This window comes from Anoplopoma fimbria, chromosome 20 (assembly GCF_027596085.1).
Source record: "Anoplopoma fimbria isolate UVic2021 breed Golden Eagle Sablefish chromosome 20, Afim_UVic_2022, whole genome shotgun sequence".
Lineage (NCBI taxonomy): Eukaryota > Metazoa > Chordata > Actinopteri > Perciformes > Anoplopomatidae > Anoplopoma > Anoplopoma fimbria.
The window spans coordinates 9,965,236-9,992,154 of NC_072468.1; the positions used below are offsets into that span (position 1 = coordinate 9,965,236).

Consider the following 26,919-nt stretch of genomic DNA (forward strand, 5'->3'; position numbering starts at 1 on the left):
CTGGAAATAAATGCTGACAGGGACTATTTCACCAATTTAAAACGTGATTTAACACTTGGCATCACTATTTCTATACCCTAAATGGATAATATTGAATTCTGCATGGTTTTTTTTCATTGTTTAAAACCATCTCATCAAACCTAGGAAACAGTGCCAGAGTAAACCCAGCCACAAATGCCTTTTAATGGAACTGGATTCAATCTGGTAAAAACATCCATGAGCACAAAAGTGTCTTTCATAGTCAATGATAGCGGTTGGGTTACAAAAAGATGTATTTAAAAGAAAGCACTCTAGCATTACTTGAGTTACAATTGTACAGTACAAATTGTACAGGAAATTCCTCTGTTTTAATTTTCATATGGGAGAGAAACGGGGGAAAAATGCCATTTGCAGGATGTTAAAGACACCGGAGGCCCAGTCCAGGCAGAATGGTTTAATCCACACCACGATCCATCATGGTTTCCCCTCAGAAGCCGCTCTCTGAATGCTGGGATTGAGGTGTGGGGATGAGGCACACCAGAGTGGTGTCTACGTAGGGGAGGGAGAGTGCATGAGGTTTTTGCCTGTTTGTGGAGAGAGGTGTATGTGGTTGCATGCCTCAGACAGATTGGAAGCAGTGTCTACAGTCCACACACCCCTGCAGGCTGTGTGTGTGTGTGTGTGTGTGTGTGTGTGTGTGTGTGTGTGTGTGTGTGTGTGTGTGTTGTGTGTGTGTGTGTTGAGGATACGAGGACGGCTCTGGAGAGTTTACCTTAATGACACTGCAGCCTCAGTTCAAAAGTCCCTGTTTCCTCTCTCAAACAAACACGGACTGCTGCTTCTGCTGAGGAATTCAGAGCTGAAATATATCTAAGGATCACAACACTTGCAACAGCATCCATTTCTATGAAACTTTGTCCACATGCCTCCTATATGACGATACCACTGACTAGAAAGTATTTAGATAAACTAAACACCTTTCGCTTTCTATTTTGGGCCTCTGTGCTCACCAGAGACGCACGCCTGCTACTGCAAGACGGATGTAACCAGTTAACCCTAGCTGAACCAGTAGCAGTTGGAAGCCGACCTTTGCCCCCAGATGTTTTAGTCGGACAAGGACGGCGAGCGCAGGGACCTGCCGCTGGCCGGGCTGTTGCTGTAGGCGTGGGAGTTGTCCCTCTCCCTGTCCTTGTCCTTGCTCTCGTGTTTGTGCTTGTGTTTGTGCTTGTGCTTGTGCTTCTTCTTCTTCTTCTTGTGCTCGTGGTGGTGGTGATGGTGGTGGTGGCCGTGCTCGCCCCCGTGTTTGGAGGACGACGAGGTGGTCTCCTTGGGGAAGGACGGCATGGGCGTGGCGGGCAAGGACAGCATGGACTGTTCCACTGACGGAGGCTCTTTACCTGGGAAGAGAGAGAGGACAGGTGTGTGTGTTAGCAGGTAATTGGTGACTTAATTTATTTTTGGAATGATCAGTGTATGTGTGTGTGTGTGTGCTCACCTGGTGTGGAGGGCCTCTCTAACAGATTGAGATGATGGTGAATGAACGCCTGACTGTCATGAACTGTCTCCATATCAATATCTTCATCTTCCATTGTGTTGAACTACAACAAACCAGAACCTCACATTAAATATCAGAAAACGTGTTGACATCAAAAACAGAACGCTATTATTTGTATACATCTTTGTAGCGGCAGAGACAGTATTGTACCATATCATGGCAGATTTCACTAAAACACAAGTTCATTATTAGTTCGCCTGTATTAAACACTGCCAAGCAAAAGTGAGGTCAAAGGTCATGTCAGAGCAGTCCATTACCCTGATCTTGAAGCGCCCTCCTCTTGTATCGTCTTCCTGTTGCTGCAGTATCTGTCCCGGCTCTGGAGGGGAGCCCAGCGGGGTCTCAGCCTTCCTCTTCAAGCCCATAGGGGGCTGGCCCACCCCACACACCCCCAATGAAATGGGATCTGGCTCTTCATCCACCTGGCAGACGCAAAAACAAACTTTAATATGTAGTAGTATGGCTTACTCAATGTTCTTTACAAAGGCGTTTTGCTGCCGACATCTACTGCAGGTAATACACCGACTTTTACATAAGTACCACATAAAAGCAGAGTTCAAAACACCCAATCTATCTCTTTAACCCGCTTCCACGTGACAAATTTGGGGCTAATACTGATTCAATCAGCAGTCGCAGAGATGTTTTATAGTCAGAATTGTGCACTTATAAGTGAGTACAACGGTGATGCAATGGGAATGAGGTGCAGCCAAGTACAGTTGGCAGCACTACAGTACCCATAATTACACAGATCCAACCTAAGATAACACCGTTTCTATGAAGTAGTTACTATCTGTGTGCCATCTGAAGATTTGTTATGTTGCATTAATAAATCAAAGACATTCAAAACAGACCACCAAGCAGCTCTATGATTACATCACCGTTAGCATAGAAACCAACTAACTGAAATTGCAAGGTCAAAGCAGGAATACAGCGTGCTAAGAAATAACTTAAAATCTAGTTCAGTTCTGTAGTTCATAAAGTGCATTTCCTATTAACACTACACCAACTATCCTAAGAAATGACCCCAACGATACTTACAGTGGAGTAGCTCATGCCCACGCCATGGATGCCTATACTTGCGGGCGTCTCCATGACAGCGCCGACCCCCATCTCGGGCTTGATGATGGGGTTCAGGACAGCTTTTTTCTCCTTCAGGTTGAGCACCAGGCCCAGTTCTGGCAGGGGGAGGCAGGAGGGTCGCGTCAAACCAAAAAGAGTGTAGTAGAGGTTCACGGCGTCACAGCGCAGCCGCCAGTCGTGGGAGGTGCCTGAGAATGAAGGGTGGCAAGTGAGGGCAGTGGGATGGAAAACAAAAGGCAACGCTGGTTAGATGGAATGAGGTAGAAACGAGTGCTAAAGGCTCATTGTGTCACTTTGTAACTGACCAGTTAACTAAGATAGCTACGGAGAAAAGTAGGGAAGCACCTACTCTCCCAAACTGGAAAACATTAATGAGATATTACTTGAGTAGCGAAACGACAATATAGGAAGACAGCATCCATGAAAAACAATTCCACAGAATATGGAGCTCAATCCAAGAAGCTCTGTAGATTGAATGGGCCGGCAAAATCACCCGTCATCCCCAAAATATCAGGGAACCCTTGATCTTTGACCTGTGTGTCGTGTTTCTATGTGTGTCTATGTGTGTTAGTGTGTGAAAGTATGAATATGTTTGTGAAGGAGGGGATACAACGTTATTTGCACACCTGTAAGGACAGACATCTGGAATTTGGGGATGAGCAATTCAAGCTGCAATTATACCCAGACCTTTACTCACTCAATAAAATACGTAATTAAATCCTGTAAACAATTTGATTTGGCTGGTAAAATATCTACTCAAACCAGATTTTTGAGACAGCATTTAAAAACAAACTGACCCTCTTTTTTTTTTTAAATCCTCAGGCATGTTAACAGTGCTTTTATAGGTGAATTAGTTGTTACGGTCACGTCTGAAAAGCTCTTATTGCCTTAGTTAAGCACACTATGGCGACTAGAAACTACTCTGCCACTGACAGTCGTGGCTACTTTCCACAGCGATTTACTAAACTAAACTTAACGTGCAGAGGTGAGAGCGCAAGCAGGATTTGAACATCCCTCTCAAGTGGTCTACTTCCATCACCTCTTTGTGTGATAAATACGAGTGCAACACCACGAGCACCTTTAAGTAAAAACTGACCATAAGTGTTTACCGTTATCCCCACTTGAACCATTAGTGCCTATTGCTCCTTTCAATGACAGAAGGCCTCTGACCCCACGTTACATTAGGAAAAGCTTATAACATTTTTGCTTTCAGACAGTGGTGGTGCAAAACGACTTGTTTTATAGTATGTAGTTTACCCCAGCCATTAATCCTGAGCTGCATGTTCTTCAACCACATATTTTATTATGTCATTCCCACGAGACAATGTGAACTCAATACAAGATAATTAGCCCTCAATGACATGAGGCCTATTATCGCCATTAAATCCATGATTACATGAGTCATTGGAGTAACTGTGTCTAGAGTTTGGAAAGAATTAAACAACAAATATTGCTGAAGCTCACAATCCAAAGGCCATGCAGGCGCCTAACATGGGAGTAGAGGGGGGGGGGGACTGTGGCTTTGGAAGAAGGTTGAAACAAATGAGTTGAACAGCAGCAGAACGCACGCTAAGCTTGTGTTCTTACGGCACTGACCTTCAGCCAGTGAAACATCATCCTGTGTGTGTGTATGTTTAACACGTGGGGGGCTGTGGGTTAGAGTGTGTGTGTGTCGGGAGGAATAAAACAACCAACACATTTTCACAACATAGTATTTAAGGTGACCGCACTCTGGTAACTGTGTATTTAAACTGGCAGTACAGTCGGGCTGTCCAGCAGCCTCCCACACTGACTGACCGACAAACAGAAGTTCACTGGAAATAATGAACATCAATGTCTTTGGTCGTCCTTCAAGCTTGTACATCAATAAATTAGATAACACACCGCAACAAGAGCCCAGTGTCCTTCAGGAATATGGAATTGTGAACATGTACTTGTATTAGTTTTTTTTAGATGGTGTGTATTTGGATTGGCACACTGAGCCGTTATGGCCTGGCTGGCTGGCTGAGAGACACATAGGACCCCCTGGAAGAGAGAAAAATAATGAAACCCGAGGACACAATACAGGATACGTGGCGGAGGCTCGGCACCAAAAAGTAGACCTTAACCTTCGACCAGACAATAATGAAGGAAAAACACAGGGAGCTGAATATTTGATATTTAACACTGAAGTGCTATCCCTTCCACGGAGAACGTGCTACTTTCAACTGATCCTGATACTGACGGTGGTTAGCTCTTACTGTGCCTAGTGAGTTGTCTGAGATGTTCGACGACAATGAACAAGGACGACAGTGGAGCCAACAACAACCCCACCAAAGGGCTGAGACTATAAAGTTATAGTACAACCTGGGAAAAAAACCAGAGTGTGGCAAGGAAGACATTTTTACAGGGAATATGGCACGTGGACCTCTTATATAGTAACCATAGACTGCTTATAATAACTGGACATAGTCACCTTGACGTCACCCACTGGGTTGTGGACTACAATTTGGAAGCCTTGAGTTCGGCATTTTGCCAACCGCCGTCTTGTTTTTTTGCAACCAGAAGTGACACAAGGAATATAATATTTATATACATACAGCGGGTAAAATAAGTATTGAACACGTCACCATTTTTCCTCAGTAAATATATTTCTAAAGGTGCTATTGACATGAAATGTTCACCAGATGCCAGATGTCGGTAACAACCCAAGTAATCCATACATACAAAGAAAACCAAACAAATAAGTTCAGAAATTAAGTTATGTGTAATAAAATGGAATGACACAGGGAAAAAGTATTGAACACATGAAGAAAGGGAGGTGCAAAAAGGCATGGAAAGACCTGGAATTAGCAGGTGCAATTGTTTCAAAGAAAACAATAAGTAATGCCTTCAACCGCCATGGCCTGTATGCACGCTCACCACGCAAGACTCCATTGCTGAAGAAAAAGCATGTTGAAGCTCGTTTAAAGTTTGCTGCACAACATTTAGACAGGCCTGTGAAATACTGGGAGAATATAGTCTGGTCAGATGAGACCAAAATTGAACTCTTTGGATGCCATAATACACACCATGTTTGGAGGTCAAATGGCACTGCACATCACCCCAAAAACACCATACCAACAGTGAAGTTTGGAGGTGGGAACATCATGGTGTGGGGCTGTTTTTCAGCATACGGCACTGGCAAACTTCATATAATTGAAGATGATGATAGAAACTAGAGATTGAGACCATAAACTCATGTTTACTGAGGTAATGAATCAAGTTAAAAGTAGAGTCATTTTCTGAAAGACAACCAAAGGACCAAAGGAATACACATTTGAGCCACTTCCACACAGAATAAATTAAAATCACCCAGCCACATGGCCAATACACGTGGTTGGAAGTGAATGTACAGCAATGCATATGGACTTAAGCAAGTGGAACTGGAAATGAGACAAGACTGTGCAGCTATTCCTAACAACTCCACTTTCTACAACATGATGAACTGTAGCAGGATGTGTCCTTTTTCCTCTATTAGAACAGAGTTCTGGAAACAAGCTGATTGAGAAACACAAGTGATTCATTTAGAGTTCATGCAGAACCTCATGGGATCTCTTAAAGAGGATTACAGAGAACGTTCAAACTCTGTCAGTGAGTTGTGCAACAGCAGACTAGCAGTCTGACAGAAGTCAGTCCAGTCGTACACATGTGGAAAGGGAAACTACTGCCTTAGTTCCATGTGAACGGCAGAAAGTCGTCTGTTATCACCTCCTTTTATCAATGAGATGTTAACATATGTAGCATGATTGTTTGTATCCTTACTGTAAAGGGGCTTTTGGTTGGAAGGGATGCTGTAGCAATGTAAGTGCTTATCTGTTGACTAAACAACACAGAGAACAGAAAAACGAGGTCCTTGAACACTGATAACAAATTGTTAAGTAAAGCAGAGGGGTAGTAAATTAGTTTTAGTTGTTCTCTAGCAATGAAAAAACTGAATCCTGCAGTACTCAACTTCCTGCATGGTTACTGAGTTTTCCTTAAGTCAGCTCAAAGAGGAGCCCTGGTGATTCCAAACTTCTAGGTCGCCGTTATGAATGAAGCTTCAAAGCCATTCTGTTCAGCCCTTATAACACTGATGGAGCCAACTGTGCTGTTCTTAGAAATGTGCATGAAATAAAAACCTGGAGGGGGGCTTGTTACTTTCTGCTGTCTGAAAACATTCAGACAGCACCAGTAGGTTGTGAATTAGGCAGGAAAAGGGGAAAGATGGAAACAGTTAGGTGGTGCCTTATTTGTTTTCAATGCCACTGTGTGCCCAGGCTGGCCAGCAAAAACTTTGTTCACCACATCCCTGATACACCGCTACCTGCTTCTGATCAACAAAGACATGGGCGATGTTATCATGGTTGGGTCATATCCAGTGAGAAGCTCCTCAAATCAGATTGATAAACTACACATACTGTAGTATATTGACGGCCAGTAATCCCTGTGTTCTGGGAGGTAAAATTACTGTTTTTTTTCCTATGGAGTCTGGTGATTTTGGTGAACATAGATGGATACAACTACTTCCACTGTGGAAAGGGCTGTCTGGTGGCAAGGTACAGCAGTGAAAGTATTCAAAATAAAGCGTTCACTTAAACAGACATCATTTTTAGTGGAGCTTTTCTTTTAAGTGTCAAAAACACATTTTGCTGCTGCCCCTCCTTTCTGTTTCTCCCACCCGTTGGGTGTGCGACCGGCAGCTACTGTAGGTAGTACACTGATATGGATAAGTACCTGTGAACTATCCCTTTAAATGAGGGCAGCTTGACTGACCGAATGACAACAAGATTTCATAAGGATTTTACATCCTGTCGTTTCATAAAGAAAAGTGTGTGTGTGTGTGTGCTTGCGTGCGTGCGTTTATCATACCCGAGTTCATAAGTTTCCAGAGCTGGTCCACCAGAGCTTCATTACACAGAGCTGAGTCCGTTGTCTTGGTGAAAGGTGGATTCTTACATAGCATACCCAGGATCTTATGTCTGATTGGACAACAAATAAGAAATACAGACAAGAAAATGAAAATCCACGTTGGGTTTTTTAGCATTAACTGAAGGCTTCTTCGAACAGCAGAGGAGGTATACTGGTTTCTGGAATTATTCCTGGCACAAAGACATCACTTCCTAAAGCCATTTTAATCCCAAAGATCAGGCAAAGCTAACGTGAGGCTTCAGCAGTTTGTGCTTCTGTGGACGCTGTTTTCTTGCTGAGCCACAACAGACTGTCCAACTCAGACTGTTAGAGCCTCATATCATCTTTATCTGAAATGTAGACGTCATCTATGGATGAAACAAGGTCTGTGGCTTTTCTCACCCTTTACTTACACTGAAATCACTTTAGGAAGTCTACATTGGTGTAGTGAACCTAAGTTTGAACCTATCCTTTAATGCCTCTGAAGGTGTCAAGGGGCCGATTAAAAAAATACATCCCAGATTAGAGGCACAGTGACATTTGTTTTCGTTTACCCTCAACCTTTTGAAGATTTTTGTTGACAAAGCCTGTTTTCTATAAAAAAAAAAAAAAAAAACATTCTATAAAAAAATGTTAATTAGTAAGTGTGACAAAATAACAAACATGTTCATTTCTGTTTCATGTAATAGCAGAATGTGTGGCAGAATTGAAAATACAATTTAGAAAGACAAGATTTAATGTCATACAGACGTTTCATTTGTAACAGCATGAATGTGTGTAAAATGAGAGCAAGCGTGGGAGCTGACCTGACATAATGAACTGTGTCATTTTGGACCATGTTGAGCAGCCACTGCAGCTCCGCTGAGCTTCTTTCAACTACGAGACAAAAAAAAGACAAACACAAGAAATCCTGAATACAGGGTCTCCTGATCCTGATTATTTCAAAATATAATATAACAAACACTGTGTTTCTGTCATCAAACATAGTGTCAAATTATAGCATACAAGCAGAGTAAAGTGTGTAAGGAGTTTTTGTACATAAAAAAAAATGTAAACATAAGACAACCGAGGCAAACCTCAAACAATGTACAAGTTACAATTTATTCATGCTAAACTTTCACATATAAACACCTTTACTTTAAAGATTTTAGTCATTCTCAACTCTCAGTCCCTCCGAGGATAAAAAGTCAAGTTAGTGACAAAAAAGCTGCCTGTCACATAAATTACATTGGTAGGCTTAGGCAAGCTGCCGTTTTCTTTCTGATAATAGTATACTTGTGATAACTGTCCTACCTCTAGTATAGTCCACCAGAGCCTCCAGTGCAGCGACGCGAACGTCTACAAAGTGTCCGTACTCGGCGTAGGACTTAAAGAGTGACGCGTCACTGGGAATGTGACCGTTCTTCTGAAGCTGGCGGATCGCACTCAGACAACTACAGAGAGGGAAGAGGAGGGGGACAGGTTTCTCAAATGAATGCAAAAAACATGGCTAATAGAAGGCAATACGCCTTTTCTATGTCAAAATAATAACAAACAGTTTTCACTACCTTTAAATTAAAGCTATGCTGCCTTCAGGTGCCTGACAAAAAATATAACTATTACAAACTGAGCTGACGTAATATAAACTAAGGGATTAATATGCCAAAAATCAAATTACTTTTTTTTTTTTTATCCCATATTTTGTCTTAGAATTAAATTTTCTCTAGTTCTTCTGTGGAACATCTACTCTTTTACATATTACTGCAGGTAACACTGTATTCCTTGTAGTTTATGGAATACCAGTCTTTATTTGTATTTTCTGATATTTTAAGCAAAGGCTTAACTTAAGAACAAGACTTAAGCACTTAAGCCTAACTTCCTAAAATAATTAGTGGCTGCTTGTGTTTGTAGATAAGATCCCTGAGTGAACAAAGTCTGATTAGACGGCAACTTCTTTACTTGGTTGAAAGCAATAAGAAGTAATATACCAACATTATTTTAACAACTAAAACTAGTGTGTTTCAGGGGATCACCATTGAAACACACACAGGCAAACATGCTGCGCTCTTAACCTGACAGTGATGGTGTTTCTGAAGCTCGGCAGCAGTTTCTCCATGTTGAGAAATCGTGTGATCTCCTCCAAGATGAGACGGACGTCGTTGTTCAAATTGTCCACTGTGCGCACCTCGTTGTTGATGCTGATGGCCGGGGTCAGAGAGTTGGTCAGTGCTTCTATCAGCTCAGCACGGTAGTAGTTATCTGAAAACTGGAGGAGAAGGTGTTTGTGTTTGATCACTGGGGCTGAAGATTTACTGTTGGCATCTGTAAAATGACAAACATTTAGAATATGCCACGGTTTCAGGGTTTTAAATAAAGAACAGTTTTACCGCTATTGTTTATGATGCCACATAATTACAAAAAAATGGAAAATACTGTGCATGTGCTAGCTTTTGGCCGCATGATTGATCTTTAAAAAGGGACAGTGTGAAGGATTTGGTGGCATCCAACGGTGTGGTTGCAGTTTGCAACCAACTGAATACCCTTCCGCTCACTCCTCCCTGTCCAAGACTACTGTAACATAGGCCCCTCAAGTGCAAAACTGTGGTAGCGCTGTTCGCCTTGCTCAAAGGTCATCAAGCAAGACAGCGGCTGACGCTCCACTGTTTTGCACTCTGCATCACGTTGCTGCAGTTTTACAAGCATGTCAGAGAACTACAGTGGCCTTCATGTATGTATAAACATGAATGGCTCTCTTTAGATCCAGTGTTAGGTTTGTCCCTCTTGGGTTACTGTAGAAACATGGCGGTGCAACATGGCAGACTCTGTTAGTGGATCCGCTCCTTATGTAGATATGAAGGGCTCATTCTCAGCGAACAAGAACACAATGATTTTTAGTTTTAGGTAATTGTACCAAAAATATAGTTTTGAATATTTTATTCCATTTCTTATAAATGCTACACACTGTTCAATTAGTCCGGTAAAATGGAAATCAGAGCGTCTTTAGCTTCTGTACTGTGACGTTTTTACCCAGTGAAACAGAATATTTAATGGGTGTTCAATTACAAGAGGGATTCAAATCAAATCCTACACATTTGATTGGACAGTTAAAAAATAGGGGAACTTAGAATAAGCACACACCTCCGTTGTCGCTAAAATGTGCAGATTGATTGATGAACGGATGTCATGATATTATTGGTTGGCACTAGCTTGAGTAGGCATACATCCTTTATGGCTTTACTGGAAGAAGAGATTGTATTTTGATAGAAATATACAAAGAAATTAATGAATTTATTTATTTTTTGCATTTATTGTTAAATAGTTGCACAATGTGACCGGGGATGTGATCTAAAAGGTTTAAAAAGGCATTTTTCATTTCGCCTAGACTTTTAGAGTTATCATGTTAGTAAAGGTGTCTGTGTAAATGTGAGTCTTTACTTTGTTTTTCCTGTTGTCGTTATACTTGATGAGATCAAGGATGAAGTTGAGGACATCTTTGGGACAGAGGTTCTGGACGTCTCTAAGCAACGCCATGGCAACGGGCATCGTCTGACATGGAACACAAAAGACAAAACACTCATCTTGATATGACGATATTGCTACGGAAAAGAAAGAGAAACACAATTTCATAGCTCGATTTAACAATGTGCTTCAGTGTAGCACATGACCTTGTAAGTCCAGGAATTGTCCCCATAATATGTTCTGAGTGGGATATTTTACTGCTGAAAAATCCATTTATCAGGACTTTCTAGTGGACAAAACAAATAAAACAAAAAAGTTAGACTGCTGTTTGACGGTACCTTTTGCAGGAAGTAACTCTGGAAGCTGATGAAGTTGTTGGTCTTGACGATGTTGGGGCAGCTCTTACAGCAGAACATTCGGGTAAACAGGGACTTCATGGCTGGCGGACCCTGCCACGTGCTCACCATGGCATTGGCTATCTGCAATGTTTCCATACACACGAAAGAAGAGAAGAACGCAGTTATACTATAGTCAATTACTTCAGTTAGGTTCTGTTCAAGCTGCCACACGTAGAGGACAGCATACGTAGGTTGTCATCACGGTAAAATAACGCCCAATTTAAACAATCAAGATATCTGAAAAGCTTGTCGAAAGTAAAATGTACACAGACGTATAAGCTGCTCTCAAGAGCTATGCTAGTTACTTGGGAAATACTGCATGGCACAGAAATGACAAGTCAATAATGTTGTTACTTGTATAACAACGTCCTTACTGTCTGCTTTTGTGGTGGGAGCTGAACTACAAAGTAAAAGGCACATTTACACATGAGCAGCACACAAGGTTTCCACAGGCACGGAGACCAGCGGCTCCAGTGGTCTTTGGGTTCCAACAGGATATTGGGGAATTTATGTTAATGTGGTAATATGGGACTAAGGGTCACTGACACAGGATGTTGTCATTTGGTTAGATAAATAAAGGGGGGGCATGCACGCCGGAATGTTTTTGTATGAAGCGTGTGTGCACACATTGACGGACACATCTGTGTTTTTGTGTGTGTCAAAGAGTTTTTCAACGTGCGTTTGTCAGTTTTTACAAAGGCACCCCCACTCCACACACACACACACACAAATACACAGTTTTTTAGCCCCAGGCTGTTCCTTCTTCCTTCCCACATTTTCTACCAATAACAAGCGAGTAAATGCCATCCCAACCAACCATAATGTAGCCAAGTCCATCTCAGGTCAGTCATAATTCACTTTGTGGTCAGTGTGGGTATGTAAGTCTGTGTGCGAGCTTGTGTGCAGTATATACCAAAGGCCATTACGATGGGAGTCTGTTGGGGGTTCTTTTGCCAAACACAGCAACCTAATGAAAAAAGTGAAGTTCTGCCATTTCAACCTCCACTCAGTTTATCATGTTGGGAAAATATTGGTTCAGGTGGAACCCGAATGGCGGAAATCCAGTGGGGTTAAAGCGGGAATAGACCAAATCCAGAGAATGGAGAATTTCCTGCAGCCACAGAATAGGATTATTCAGTCAACCGAGCAGCAACGGTTAAACCGGTGGGTGGCCTTGCTGGCTGGGAGGTTATATGTTGTTCTCATACTGTAGCCCTTTGCACAACATTGTTGGAAATACAAAAGAAAATTATTTTTACCCAAATGATAAATGAAGGACAGACGAGACTGTCATCTCCTATTAGAAATGACATGTTCCTAAAAATAAATTTGGGGGTGTCCCTAACCAAAGGAATTCTTAGTTGACTGACACTCATACGAATTTGTCAACTAATCAATTCGTTGATTTATTCAACAGATAAGTAAAACTTAGTTTCTCCACAAAGTCTCACACAAAAGCACTACTTTGAATATTGTGTTTACCAGAGATGTTTCTTTGAAATAAGTAATTTAGCATGAAAAAAAAGCCTTAAAAACAACTAATCCTCAAAAGAAATCTTAAAATGACTAATTGGTGGCTGTGTTCTGAGTTGAATTTTTTTTTTTAAACTAAGCAGCATTCAAATGATGGTCTGAAATTTGAATGTCAAAGTCATGAATGAAGCATTGGAGCTTCCAACTATTCGGTACAGAGAGACCTTTCATGAAATATTTCCCTTGACCTGTCTATCAAAAAGAAAAGAACAAGGTTTTAACATGAAGTTGGGCGTGAGAGTCAGAGTCTGAAGGATCATCAGGTTGATAGCCTCTCAATACCAATATTGAGTTGGGCCCTACGACACATAGAAGGCTCAACAGAACCGGTCCCCTAAACTGCACCAACAAACTCAAACACAGCCCTCAGAGAAGATAAAATCTTAAACCCAATCAGTTGTGCTGTACATACTGTTTAATTGATAAAGTGAGTATGTGAAACACATCCCTGACATTCAAAATGTATCTGCCTGATGTATCATAAATCACACCAAAGTATAAGTTAGGATTAAGTGACGCCTGAGGTGACTGTTATTCATATTAAGTGTGTATCCGTGAGACTGACTCCAGAGTACATCTGAAATGTGTGGAGGAAAACACGCTGCAGCGTCACACATTCATTCAAGTATGTTCTTCTTTAGCTGGGCCAAGCTGATAGCCAGGTGCTTTGTTTAGATCACTGAACTCACTTACTCACATAACCATTAAGTCGCTGAAATACAAAACACACAAATACACTGACTGGCACATACCTTGGCCAAACAGAAGCAGGCCTGCATGCGGACTTTGTAGAAACACTGTTCCTGCTCCAGGATGTCTGTCAGAGCCAGTCTGGAGGCAGGAGTAGGGAACTTTTCCAACGCTGAGATGGCCTCCTCCTAGCAGAGAGATAAAGCACAGCTTTTGTTGGCTGAGAGAGCTGAAACACTTGAGTTTACAGTAGCAGCCTAATTAATGATCACAACCTGTTAATGCAACCTGAAAATAAAATGAGCAGCAGAAAAAATTTATGAAATGTTAATACAACTTTTAAGTTACTTTGAGGAAAATCGGAACAAACTTCAGGGCGATACAAGATGTACAAGAAAAAAAGTTACTTTAATGATTTTACAAATGTAAAAAAAAGTTTGCCAATAGCCCACCTGTGCAACTACATCTCTCTCATAGCGCAGCTGATACTGCCACATGAAGTCAGCCTGCTCAAACTCCACCTTCCTCAGAATGGACATATCTGGGTCAATGCGGATCCAGAGGAGAGGAGAGTCCGCACTGCAGATGGAACAGGAGACAAACACATTTAGGGAGTTACGGGTACATCTACATTAACGTAATACAATATGTAATCATACAGTGATAGGACAATAACTCAATTTCTAAATGGTATGTCACATTGACTGCGGAGACGTCTTACTCCATAGCCGATAAATCCATGTCAACTTCCTCTCCATTCATCAGAGGGATCTTCTTTTTCTTGTTTCTGGGAAAAGAAACCAACATATGATCAGTCAACCAAAAAACAACAAGACTAACACGGGGCGCATACATCTTTGTTTTAAAACTGTCGTTGACATGTCTGTTTCCCTAGAACAGCACTATGAGATGAGATGAGGGCTGTGTTTATTGGAAGAATCTGGCGATACGAAACGTATCATGATACGTATAAGTGTTACAAATCAATATATGGTGATGAACCACGTGTTGTGCTGGAGTGCGTACCGTCTGCTCTTGGAGTGACAGGGGATGTCGTGTTTGAGGCTGTTCTCCTCAATCTGCAGCGTGTGGTTGAAGGATCCATCCAGCTCCTGCACCGTCACTTTGATGGGACCCTGCAAAGAAATATGCACAAATGATTATTTGACCGCAAAAGTAATAATAAATTATGTTAATGTAATGGTACTTCTAGTGCCTTACAGACATGGAATCTATAAGATGCAATTCTAGATTTATTCATCCGTTTAAGTCATGGGGAAATATTCACTGTTCAAAAACTGTCTGTGATATATTTGGTACCTGGCATAGAAGATAACAGAGAGGACTTTTACTCTGCAGTGTAAAAAAAGAAATAATGCATTCATTGACTAATAGGTCCAGCAAGCTTTCATACTTGTGGCCAGCTGTATACCTTAAATCTAATTGGAAACTTCAACAAATGGACTTTCAGTTTGCTCTAGACACAGACAACACATTCATTCCACATGTAGCTCAACGCTTACCACATATTTCTGAGTCCCAGATGACGTGTAGTCCTGTCGGATCTCCAGCTCAAGCACGTTCCTCTTCCTATTGAAGGCAAAGCTGCCAAAGAATTTCACCACAGCACTTTGATCTCTGAGTACAAAAACGTTAAAGTCAACTGAGATAACCAAGGAGAGCCTGAAAAAACAACCAGGTGAGAGAAAATTCACCTTGTTACATTGTTGCACTGATACTGTTGCAGTGATAGTCTATAAAGCTGTCACAAATGTATTTTCAATTCAAGAGCAAATTATGAACTTGTGTTGTTTTTATTTTTTAAATGTAACATTTTGTGTTTCCATTTCTTATGAAAGGCGTCAGGAGCTAGGTCCGGCATGACTCAGCATTTAACCTGGATTGCTTCCAACTGTCATACAGTACAACTGGTTCATTAATAATAATAATCACTACGTTTGCTTGCAAACAGACATCCAGGACAGATAAAAGGATACACCCATTGTTTGATGAGGGGGCCGATGTCTTTGCCGGAGACGTTGGAGATGGATTTGAGAAAGGCGTGAGTAGACAGAAGCATCTGGCTCCACATGTGACTCTGGTACTTCTGGGACGAGGCCGTGCTCGCCAGGCTCAGAAGCTTGTTGAAAACCTACAGGATGACAGCAGAAAACCAAGCATTCAAATGAAGTCCAGTTTTTGTTATGAAGTCAAAGAGATAGTTTGGATGTTTTGAAGTGGGGTTGTATGAAGGGGTTATCCATACAATAGAGGGCAGGAGGCAGTTTGAAGAAGCAGATAGGAGTAATGACACAGAAGCAAAGCAATGTTATGCTGTGGACTGAGGCAGTATCAAAATGTATTGTAGAGCTAAAAAAGAAGACGATATCTATATATGCTCTCGCCAAAGTCACCAGACTCTATTTGAAAAATCTGTAATTTTACCCTGCTGAACACAAGAGTCGCTGGTCTACCACTGCCTCGGTCGGTGAGTTTCTTTGTGTGATTTTGTTATTATATGACTGTGGTTATTTCTGATTCACAAAAGTCCCATAAAGATGCAAACAAACTAACCAATCAAGGCAGTGGAAGACCAGCAACCCCTTTGCTCTGCGAGGAAAATTACTGTTAATTTTCCAATGGAGTTTTGTGGCTGTACCGAGATCATAGATGGATACAACTGCTTAAGTTCCCGGTAAGAAACATCTATCTGTCGACAAAGTAAACCAGAGACAATATTCTAAACAGAGCGTACGCTTAAACTGATATTGATTTCATTAGATGGCTAAAATACACTTTGCTGCTGCCCCCTGTCCGCAGCTGTACATTGCTTTGCTTCTGTGCTGGTACTCCTGTCTGTTTCTCCAAATTGGAGGTGTGCCAACCCCCATTTAATGTAGGTAATACACTGACTATGGGTCAGTGCAAGCACCTTGGACAAACTCACTTCAAAACATCTCAACTATCCCTTAAGCAATTTTCTGACTTAGACAATCACATGTCTAACCTGCAACATGAACTCCATGCTGATCCTGTTTTCTATCAGCCTCATCACCAGGTGGGCCTTACACTGGAACATCTTGTAGTACTCCCAGGACAAAGTGTGGGGATGCTTGATGGAGAAGTGAAGATGGGGAGTGGGACTGAGGAGAAAAATAGTTTGATCAGTGTAACATGCAATTATGATCCAGAAAATGACTTAGTACTTGTACTTCAAATGTTAAAATGAAATCACTGTAAATGATGCATAGGGATTCAAACTGAAATTGAATGTGTTACTTGTCTTTCTCTTTGCCTCCGATGAAGGTTGGGTGCAACAGAACTCCTCCCATCTTTAGTTCATATTCCACAATCTTGTCCAACTCCTGGGAAACAACGGATTAACATTTATTAACATTTACAAGCTCAGAAAATAATTCAGTCATTTAAATTTGGTTTTATATTTAACGTCATACATTGTTTTATATATATATATTTTATATGTTTTATATATATATATATACACACTAATATTAGAATTATTAAAAGGGTCAGTGAGCAGCATTTCAGGGGAACTATGAGCAGAAATTGAATATAATGTCCATAACTATGTTTTCATTATAATCACCCAAAAATTAGAATCGTTGTGTTTTCATTAGTTTAGAATGAGTTATTTGGAATGCAGACGAGTGACCATCGCCTGCCAAGGCAATATCCATGCTTAAAATTCACCAAAGTTGAACTTTACGCTAAAACAAAGATTCAAAAGTTTTTTTCACACATTCGCTTGCAAAACATGGAGGTGATCGGTAGGCGTATGTTAATTTTGCACGTGTGACCATGCCTTTACATCGCCATTTTTCCACAGTAGAACGGACAAACCAAACACTGGCTGTAGAGAGAGCCTTTTGCATTTTTAAACTCTCACAGCTGAACTGCAGGAGTTGGGCTACTATTACCACCTCCACTGACCAATTTTCTGGAGAAACCTCGTAAGAGTATTGACAGTTGAAAGTAAAGCCGTTACCTCTTTGATCCAGTGACGGTACTCATTGACTCCAAAGGTCTTCTTCAGGTAAAGGCCGTAGATGTAGCCAGAGATTCCTTTCAACACCCACTCATCAGCCCTTCAGAAGAAACAAAATATCAAGTCACTGCAGTCAAAGCTTACAGAATAGAAATAATTTAAAAAATAACAGTCAATTTATCAGGGGTAGGTTTAGTTCCCTATGGTTTATATGGTTAATGTCAATCCTTTCAGGAATTATTCAGAAGGAATAGCATCAAACGAAGGGCCCTTTATATCAACAATATTTAATTGAATTAACTTCAGACTGACAATAACTTTGAAAGTCCTGTTCTTTGCATGTGACATGTGGCTACCAAGAAGTGTGAAGCTCCTTAAAAATCAGGCCAGAATAAATAGGAATAAGTAGTTACCCAACACCTTGAGACTGAGAGCTAACCCGGTAGCACACACTGTTCTGAGCTCCTTAATAATAATTAATAATAATAATTAAGCCTTTATTAGTCCCACAATGGGGAAATTATTTCTCTGCATTTGACCCATCCCGGAGGAGCAGTGGGCTGCAATGAAGCGCCCAGGGAGCAACTTGGGGTTAGGTGTCTTGCTCAAGGACACCTCGGCATGTTGCCGGTAGAGGGGTTTGAACCACCAACCTTGTGGTTACGGGACAAGCGCTCTACCTCATGTGCCACAGCCGCTCCAAAAGTGGTCACCCTTTTATTTAAAGGCCACACTTCATCACTGGATAAGTGTGAATGTTACCCTTGTGGTATTTCTAGGAAGAAACTTGGCAGGGCAGAGACAACTCTCATAAATTTATCAGCCTGGATTCATTAGCTTGTAAAAAAGAAAAAAAGAAGGAGAGACACAATACGCTGATTCAACCATGGTGGTTTAATGACCACTTAATGCTGGACTAAATCAGCCAAAAGCCTGCCTTAATATGTAGTAAAGATGATTAAATCTGTTTGTCTGCTATAAGCAACGTAATGGCAAGTATCTTATTCCAGATTTCATTCACTTTCAATTTCCTTTTATATTTTTTATAGCGGCCGCACCAGCGTTGTGAGTCTGTGAGTCATTGTGGCAAAATTTGGTCCAAGAGACACCTACTGCAGCAACAACTACCGCAGAAACGGTTTGGAGTGCTTTACCAGGTGTAGGAAGATTTATGGCTGGTGTGATCCCATTGCAAGATGGTCTCTAGATTTCATTTTTTTATTGTAAATGTCTTCTATTCTGTATTTATAGTTCTTGGTTTTGCTTTAAATTTTTTATTTCATTTTCTCCGTTTGTGTTATGTACCAATATTATGTGAAAACCTACTTGGCAATAAACCGTATTCTGATTCAGATTTTAAGATTTAAGAAACATTGAGAAGTATTTGCCAACAAAGCCTTCAGATAAGTCTCATTAAGAAGACAACCTGGCTCATCCTCTATTAGACAGAGAGGCAGAATTTAAACAGTAACCCAGGCTCTTGTTTTCTAAAGATCATAAACAACTTCACTGTCAATACGGTTTCCTAGAATTGTAAAAGAGAATTTTCTTGTGTGTTCTCCTTTATGTCTGAAGGGCCACTGAGCTCGGCCTGTTTTCAATTACAGGCTCCAGTTAACCCCCTACTCTGATTAATTGCTCGCAGGCAGCGCCACGCTTTGCTAAAATCAAAGAGATCTGACTTTCCTGAGGTCTTCTCTTACACGACACCAGCCAGCTCAACAACATAAGCATGCCAGGGCCCCACATCTGATGTGTGTTTAGAGGTCAGCGAGGAGAGGAAGAGATGGAGGATGAGAGGAGGTAAAGGAAGGACACAGCATTTCTTTCCAGGGTACTAGCACTGCTAGAATGTGTTAGGGCGCTTTTAAAAAGCCAACATTTAGTCTGTTTTAATCAATATTTTGTGCAGTGTGTTTAGGCAGTTGTGAACTGCCAAACGATTGTGATTTTGACCGAGTTGTATGAGCTTTTTGAAATGAAAGATGAGGAAATCCTGTGGGAAAAGTCAAGTTTTTTTCTTTTGGACTTCTCTAAAACACTAATATGTGTGATTTTTATATTACACTTACTGAAGTCAGACTGCGATTTATTTGCACCACTTAACACTTGAACTTATTGTTCTTGGGATCCTTCAAGCTTTCAGTGTTGTCTCAAGTGAGGCAGTTGTTTTCGTTTGTATGAAAGTTCCAAATAAAAGAAGAAACGAAACCTAATTTTGACATACCGTCCCTGCATGTTAAGGCAAGTTTGATTTAAGATTTTTTTAAGACTTCTTTGATGCCATACGGAATAACATTTTAAGACCAACTTCACAATAACAAAAGCTGAACTTGCTGATGTAGGCCATCTTGTCAAAACTGCATGCAAACATACGTGCAGACAATGCGCTGGAATAAGTCTCCTACTCCCGTCACATTTCAAATTGCAATGTCATAAAAAAAAAAAAAAAGGATTTATAAAAGCCTACTTCTTTCTTTTGAAGGATCGATTTAAGGCATTTTAATACAAATTAAGGCATTACTTTTAGATTAATGAATTCAATGCTGTTTAAGCCACTCTGTGTTGAGTCTCACCATGACATCCTGGAGATAAAACAGCCAAAGAACTGCTGAGCTAAGGCCTGGGCCAGACAGCGGCGAGTCTGCGGGGTCTGGTCTATGATCATGGCGCTGTGGAGCAGGTTGGTACTAAAAAAAAGTTTAAAAAAAAGAAATACATCAGTTTAAGGTCAGACAGAATGAGATAAATACAGTGAAAAATTTGTAAATTATCAAACAGAAAAAAACTGCCACTTCTCTATAGCTGTGAATATCAAAACACAAAATTTGCATGTGGGGACACACGTTTACCAATCCTATCCTTCCTCCACACACTATCTCGTGCTCTAACCTGAAGATGCTCATGGAAGCATAGGAAGACACTTGCACATAGGCCTCGTCCACAAACACGGTCTTGAAGCAGGCGTAAGGGTAGCGGCATGTCAGAATCTCCTCGTAGAACTCAAAGATCTCATGGAGGTACGACATGGAGTGTTTGAGCAGTGGCAGCAGCTGTGGCAGGCAGAAATGGGTCACCTGAGAGGGGACAGGACAAAGTATGATGCTGTAGTTATTTATTCTGCATATTCAGAAAAATGTCTGATTAAGCAAGTAAAAAGTTAAAAACCAATGCTATTCCATTTACCAAACTGTTAGAAAAAACTCTATGGTGGAGCACATGGGTACAGTAATACTAATGCCTGTTGTATTCTGTCTGATTTAATGACAGCTATCATAATAGAATACAAATATGACCACTTTTTGTTTCTCTCCTGCGCTGATTCCTAATCTGGGGCTCCCGACCCCCACTAAGAATTGCAAAAGCTTAACAGGGGGTTGCGGGGCTATTTTGAATTTTAAGGGATGTAAAACAACTTCTTCTTTAAATATACATTTGCCTATATCTTAGTCATTTCTGTGAAGAAAACTAAATGGAAACGAAATTATTATTTTTACAGTTTACAATGGCCAAGCAACATAGAGAAAAAAGAAGCCAATGTATGTATGATTTTTCAAATTTAAATAAATAACAAATACAAAGTAACAGAGAATTGTATAAAAAAAAAATCTAAAAATAACAGTACAACTCATCTGTGATGCAACATTCAAAGAAAATAATCTGCTCAAAATTCATCTAAATCTCTTGTTTGACACAAACTTCTGCAGTTATTGCGTTTACTTTTTGGGTTAATTGTACAGTTTATCATTTGTTCGGTACTGTTATTGTTACATATTGAATACAATATGAAATATCCAGAAAATGTGTCACCTAATCACAATGATAAAAAGGGCTCCCTTGCTTCATTTACTACCAGTGACATGTTACATAGGCAGGGTGTCCTTACACCTCTTGACTGATCTCAGTTCATCTTCAACACTGCTACCGTGTTTAGGGACATCTAGTGGTCATTAGTGCAAAATACAAGGACGGACCAGATATGACTGCTTTACGTCAGACCTCTAGTATAAAAATAATTAAGTTGACGTCATAAGGTTTTCTGTTGAGCTAAAACTTTCATGAGATGATGTTCTACATCATTGTAAGAATTGTGTGTTTGGAGATTAGTCGGCAAAAACTTGCTTTACATATTCAAGAATTTAATTGGAGATGTAATTTGTTCATTTCTCCCTCATCCTGCTGCTCCTGACCAAATTATGCAGATATGGAGGCTAACAGTCCTACAGATCTGCATCAAGCTGTATGTGAATTAAATCTGTCTCATAACTAAACTGAATCCATATATTCTGTTTCCGTAAAAAAATGTGTCACATTAAAGACGATATAGCAAAATGCTCTGACTGCTGTTTCACTGTGATTTTAAACACATCAACTTTAAGTAATGCTGTGCTTAATGTTTAAGTAAAAACAGATGTTTTAAGAAAAATAATCATATCATTATACATTTTGCTAGTGTAGAAATAATCAATACAGACCATAAAAACAGTGATATAAGGTTCCTTTTTAGCATCCCAAACTACATGCAGACACATCATCATTTAAACCCATCACTTGGTCATTGCAGACCCACCTCATGCATGTAGGGATCAACAAGGATTTCAAAGGGCCCCACTGCCAGGGAGATGTTTGGGGCCGCGGTGGGGATGGGCAGAACATAGTGGTAAGTCTTCTTCCTCATGTCATGGGTGTAGATGGTCTCCACCAGGTCGCCACAGGACACGGCCACCATGGAAGCATCCACGGTGAACTCCAGCTTCCACGTACACAGCTCTGAGTAGGAGTCCACACAGGGGAACCAGAATCTGGGGGAGCAGACCATAAGATGCAACCACTGCTATAATATGGGCTTTAATGGTGGACTGTGATGGTCAGCTATTAAGTGAGAGTGTGGACAAGAGCGTGGGAAATGCCAGAGAGGAAAGGAGTGAAGACACTAAGCTAAGAGTTGTTACATGACACACTACAAGACTTAATTATAATGTACTTAAGGTGTGTCGTTATTCGACTCAACTACTGTAAGTCACGGTTAGAAACTGTTTTCTAGACCTGGTGGAGTTCTGGTATCCAAAGGAGAACACATGAGCTCCTCTCTCCGCCATGCTGCCTTCAACATCAGGAACAACGAAGTGGAGACCCCCTTTTGGCTGGTCCAGGGAAAACTCGATGTACACCTTTAAGACTTTCAAATCTGGAGACACAAAAAAACAGACATATTGGTGTATCAGTCACATTCTCATAGTTCCTTTTCTGTCAATAATCCAAGTTCAATTTAATTTGGAATCTCATTTCTTTATAAAAATCTGGAAAAGATGGCATTTTAAAAAGGGACAGGACATTATGATAGGCTTGGTTCAGCAAAGACACACCGCTGAATCCTCTGCAATTTACATAGTAAATTATCCAATATAACTCTGCTTGCCTTTTTAGTTTGTTTCTGTCTTACCATCTCCTTGTTTCCAGAGTTCAGAGGGAACTTTGATGACCAGCTCCCCGTGTCCTGCATCGGGGTCCACAGCACTCACTGCTGCCGTGTAGGCACTGGAGAAATAGTTGAGGTTCCTCCTACGTAGACGCACACAAGACATTCACACAAAATGATCATATCGCCACCACACATTTTTTCATAAAGAAAATGATTTTAATAATAACATACCCAGCCTTACAGAAATCTTAGATAGATACAGGAGGATTGAGAGACCGTATACAGGTAAACTAACAAGATAGCTATGTCCTTTTTTTGGCTAATCCAGTAAATTGAATACTAATAATTCATCACAATGATGCAAAAATCTAATTAGATAGCTTACAAATCTCTAATGTGTATCCTCATAGTGCCCAAACCAAAAAGCAAAAAAGTCTAGATAATAATTTGAAAATGACTGGTTAGCATGTTTGACTCAACCAGCTGACGTACTGGCTGAATGATGCATGCTACCCAATTTCACATAATTGAACCAAAACAAGTTGGGAAGAAAGCAAAGTTATGTAAAGTCATCCAACCTGCATGTGGTACGATGTGACGTGGCTTTGGGGGTGGGTTCACAGTGTTTCCACAACATAGCAGCCTATTCAAAATACATCCATAAACTATCATTTAGACATTAACATGATCCTGAACATAAATTAGCCCTTTCAGATGGCACTGTTATCCGTTTTGGGGAGCTCTGATAGTAGTCTAGTGGGGCTTTTTCAGATAAAGGAAAATCGAGGAATGTTGAAATAATTTTCCAGGATAACATGCATTTAAAATCTCTAATTTTAAATGCATGGAAAATTGGTCAACTGTTTTCCAGGACGAGTGGAAATCCTGTAGAAGCCAACGGCACGGCATGCTTTTGGAACTCCGTACACTCGGAACACTAAAATGTGCACTGACATACTCACTGCTTGGACTCATGGTGGCACACCTCAAGTGTGGGGTCGTTGTAAATGAATGGGGCTTCAAGCTCATTGACCCGGACCCTGTAGATCCGGCACTGTTTACTGTTAAGCTTGATCCGGTTCAGGTTGACCACTGTGGGGAAAATGGTCAGCTCAACATAGCCCTAAGGGAGGCACACGAATGGAAGCAGTTGGTTAAAATGGGCCGTAATTGTCATCAGTAGCTGAAGTGATTTCCATTGTATGGATTAAAACCCCCAAGATGTACAGCATTAAAGGGTGTGTTCACCCCAAAAATGTTCAAAAAACTAGTATCTGTGCTGGCTTTAACCCAGCAGCAAAGTTTCTCCATGTCCTTGTGACTTTTGTTTCACATAATTCTAGAGGGCTGTAACACAGTGACAGAAGCCTACATAATATCTAGCAAATACATATAATGAACCACTTGACTAATTATTTAATAAACTGGAGTTCTCAGTGTAATATGTTTTTAATAAATTATGTAATTCTTTGTAATTGCAGTTATTAAGTATCCCGATTGGAATGATTGTAATGTGTAGATAGGAGTACCATTAGGTGGACAAAAAGAAGGAAAATTTAATTGTCGAGCAGTTATCTCTTACAATCATCTATAATATTACAAGGGGGGTAACATTAACTGGATAGGACTGACTGAACAAATTAGACTGCTGAGGTTTTCATTCTAGTGTTAGTTCACTTCTGTACTCACAATGACAGACTTCCTCTGGAAGTTGATGTTGTTGATGCACACCACCTGGTGGGTCGTAAAAGCAACGACAGAAAAGCAATGTCAACATGTGATATGAACTCAAATAGATACTACCTCTCACTCAGCAAGCAGAGACCCTGAGGTAACGTTAGTGCCTGTAACAGTGGACGTAGTTACTTTGCAAATGCTGCTAATGTTAAGCTAGCGTTACGTTAGCTTTGCTTTAGGTTACTAGAGACATGCCTGCAAACAGTTTCATTCATTGCACGCCAACATTATACAACGAATACTTATAATTTAAAGGGGCGAGGGCTCTCAAATCCTTTATCCTTCTTCCTGTTCATCGTCGTTGCTTGTTCTTGCGTCTTGAATGAAATGTTAACATGGCACAACAGTGCTCCGCGAGGCTTCCTTCTCGGCAGCCGTGTTGGGCTAACGTCACTCTGCTAGTTCAAGAGTCAGCAAGCAAAAAAAGTTCAAAGGAAAAAGTTGCATTCCAACGTGAAGCGCCTCTAACAGAAACGTTATAGCTGTGTGTAACGTTAACGGTACAACGAGGCTCGCGGAGAGGTGCTCCAAGCAGCACTGTAACTATGCCAACGTTAGAATGTCTGTAATGACTGCTTTATTCGGGTTGTTTCGCCCGGAGATTGCTGTGCGGAGTTTTTATTGATAACACAATGGACGTATCCATAAATAGAGGTCGGCCATGACTAGCAGTCGGTATTGTATAGAACCGATAATGTCCAAATAATGATTTCTGCGGTCGACACGGATCAAAACATTCAAATATCCCCTCACTGTCCGGCTTCTGATGGAATTGAGTCCGCGGCTCCAGTGTGTGCAGCCATTTTGTTAGTAACCTTTGACCTCCCGCGTAAAATAAATGACAACAAATACTTTTTTTTGTATATCAAGAGACAACCCCCAAAACGTACAGCACACATATAACAGTCAATTTATGTGATTGTTTCTAAAACAAATGCGAATGAATGTAGTTTATAAAAAAATGTTTTTGCTACGTCAGAACGGGGCGTACACTGCCTGTGCACGAGCTTCGCGAGAACGCGCACCATACCTTCTACTGAGACCCGACGAGCCAAGAAGCCTAGCTGCTATTTTAGACTGTCTTAAGGATATCAACTGTTGGATGGCACAAAACTTTCTTCAACTCAATAATTCCAAATCAGATATCATTTTATTTAGTCCCCCAAACCCCATCACTCCTATTGTAAATGCCCTTGGTCCTCTGTCTTCAAATATAAAATCCACTGCAAGGAACTTAGGAGTTCTTTTTTGATTTCGACTTCAGTTTCAGACCTCACATCAGTCCAGTCCTGTTTCCTCCAAATCAGAACCATCTCCAAAATAAAACCTATCCTCACTCCCCCAGACCTGGAAAAAATCATACATGCATTTGTCTTTTCAAGACTGGACTACTGCAACTCCCTCCTCTCTGGCATTAACCACAAGTCACTCTCTCGCCTCGGACTGGTTCAGAACTCAGCAGCTAGGCTTCTTACTGGTTGTAACAGACGACATCATATCACCCCAATCCTGGCTTCTCTTCACTGGCTCCCTGTTCGTTTAAGAATTGATTTTAAGATTTTACTGATCACTTTTAAAGCACGTCTGGCCCTGGCCCCGACATACATAGGAGAAATGTTGACCCCGTATGAGCCAGCTCGCAGCCTGAGATCCTCAGGAGGGGCCCTTCTGGCTGTTCCAAAGTAGAGTGTAAAAACTAAAGGCGACCGTGCTTTTGCCATAAGGGCCCCTCGGCTTTGGAACTACCTGCCTGAGGAGATAAGGCTTGCAGAATCAGTAATCTCTTTTAAATCACTTCTTAAAACACATTTTTACAGAATGGCTTTTATGTGATGTCGTCGTTTTAATGTTTCGTTTTATTTGGTTTTACTATTTTATCTTATATTCGCTCACTATTTTATGTTATCTATTTCACTTGATTTTATTTATTTTGTTAATTTATTTGATTGTCACTTGTTATTTAATTTTATTTCTTAGTTTAGTTTTATCCTAACAATTGTTTTTAATGTTTCATCTATTGCACTGTTTTGCTGCCTTGTCTGTCGAAGCACTTTGTAAACCTTGTTTTTAAAAGGTGCTATATAAATAAAGTTCTTATTATTATTGCAGCTCTGCCGAATAATGCGCCTCCCCTAAAGTTTGTGGATACTAGGTGTGGTTTCAACAGCAC

General features: G+C 40.7%; 1 protein-coding gene across 1 annotated transcript; it reads right to left on the reverse strand.

Moving 5' to 3' along the window:
* Positions 1–724: 724 nt before the first annotated feature.
* taf2 (TAF2 RNA polymerase II, TATA box binding protein (TBP)-associated factor) lies at positions 725–25,550 on the reverse strand. Its single transcript, XM_054622015.1, has 27 exons — positions 24,996–25,550; positions 24,702–24,756; positions 23,975–24,135; positions 23,034–23,152; positions 22,637–22,778; positions 22,161–22,392; positions 20,483–20,667; positions 20,167–20,280; positions 17,591–17,690; positions 16,864–16,949; positions 16,592–16,727; positions 15,582–15,736; positions 15,108–15,222; positions 14,611–14,720; positions 14,306–14,371; positions 14,037–14,163; positions 13,647–13,772; positions 11,302–11,442; positions 10,940–11,050; positions 9,577–9,770; positions 8,819–8,958; positions 8,332–8,401; positions 7,487–7,596; positions 2,573–2,802; positions 1,792–1,956; positions 1,475–1,577; positions 725–1,376 (listed from the first exon to the last, which is right to left on the reverse strand). Exons 1-27 carry the CDS (start codon positions 25,043–25,045, stop codon positions 1,084–1,086), a joined length of 3,636 nt encoding a protein of 1,211 aa, XP_054477990.1. The 5' UTR covers positions 25,046–25,550; the 3' UTR covers positions 725–1,083.
* Positions 25,551–26,919: the final 1,369 nt, after the last annotated feature.

What these genes read in the sequence shown, in the direction of transcription:
- taf2 (XM_054622015.1), bottom strand. Translation starts at nt 25,045, where the DNA reads ATGAACAGGAAGAAGGATAAAGGATTTGAGAGCCCTCGCCCCTTTAAA. An exon ending in CCCCTCATCAAACAATGGGT is followed by an intron (nt 15,223 to 15,581) that starts GTATCCTTTTAT and finishes TTTTGTACTCAG; the next exon opens with AGATCAAAGTGCTGTGGTGA. An exon ending in CCTGCTTCTGTTTGGCCAAG is followed by an intron (nt 11,443 to 13,646) that starts GTATGTGCCAGT and finishes GAAACATTGCAG; the next exon opens with ATAGCCAATGCCATGGTGAG.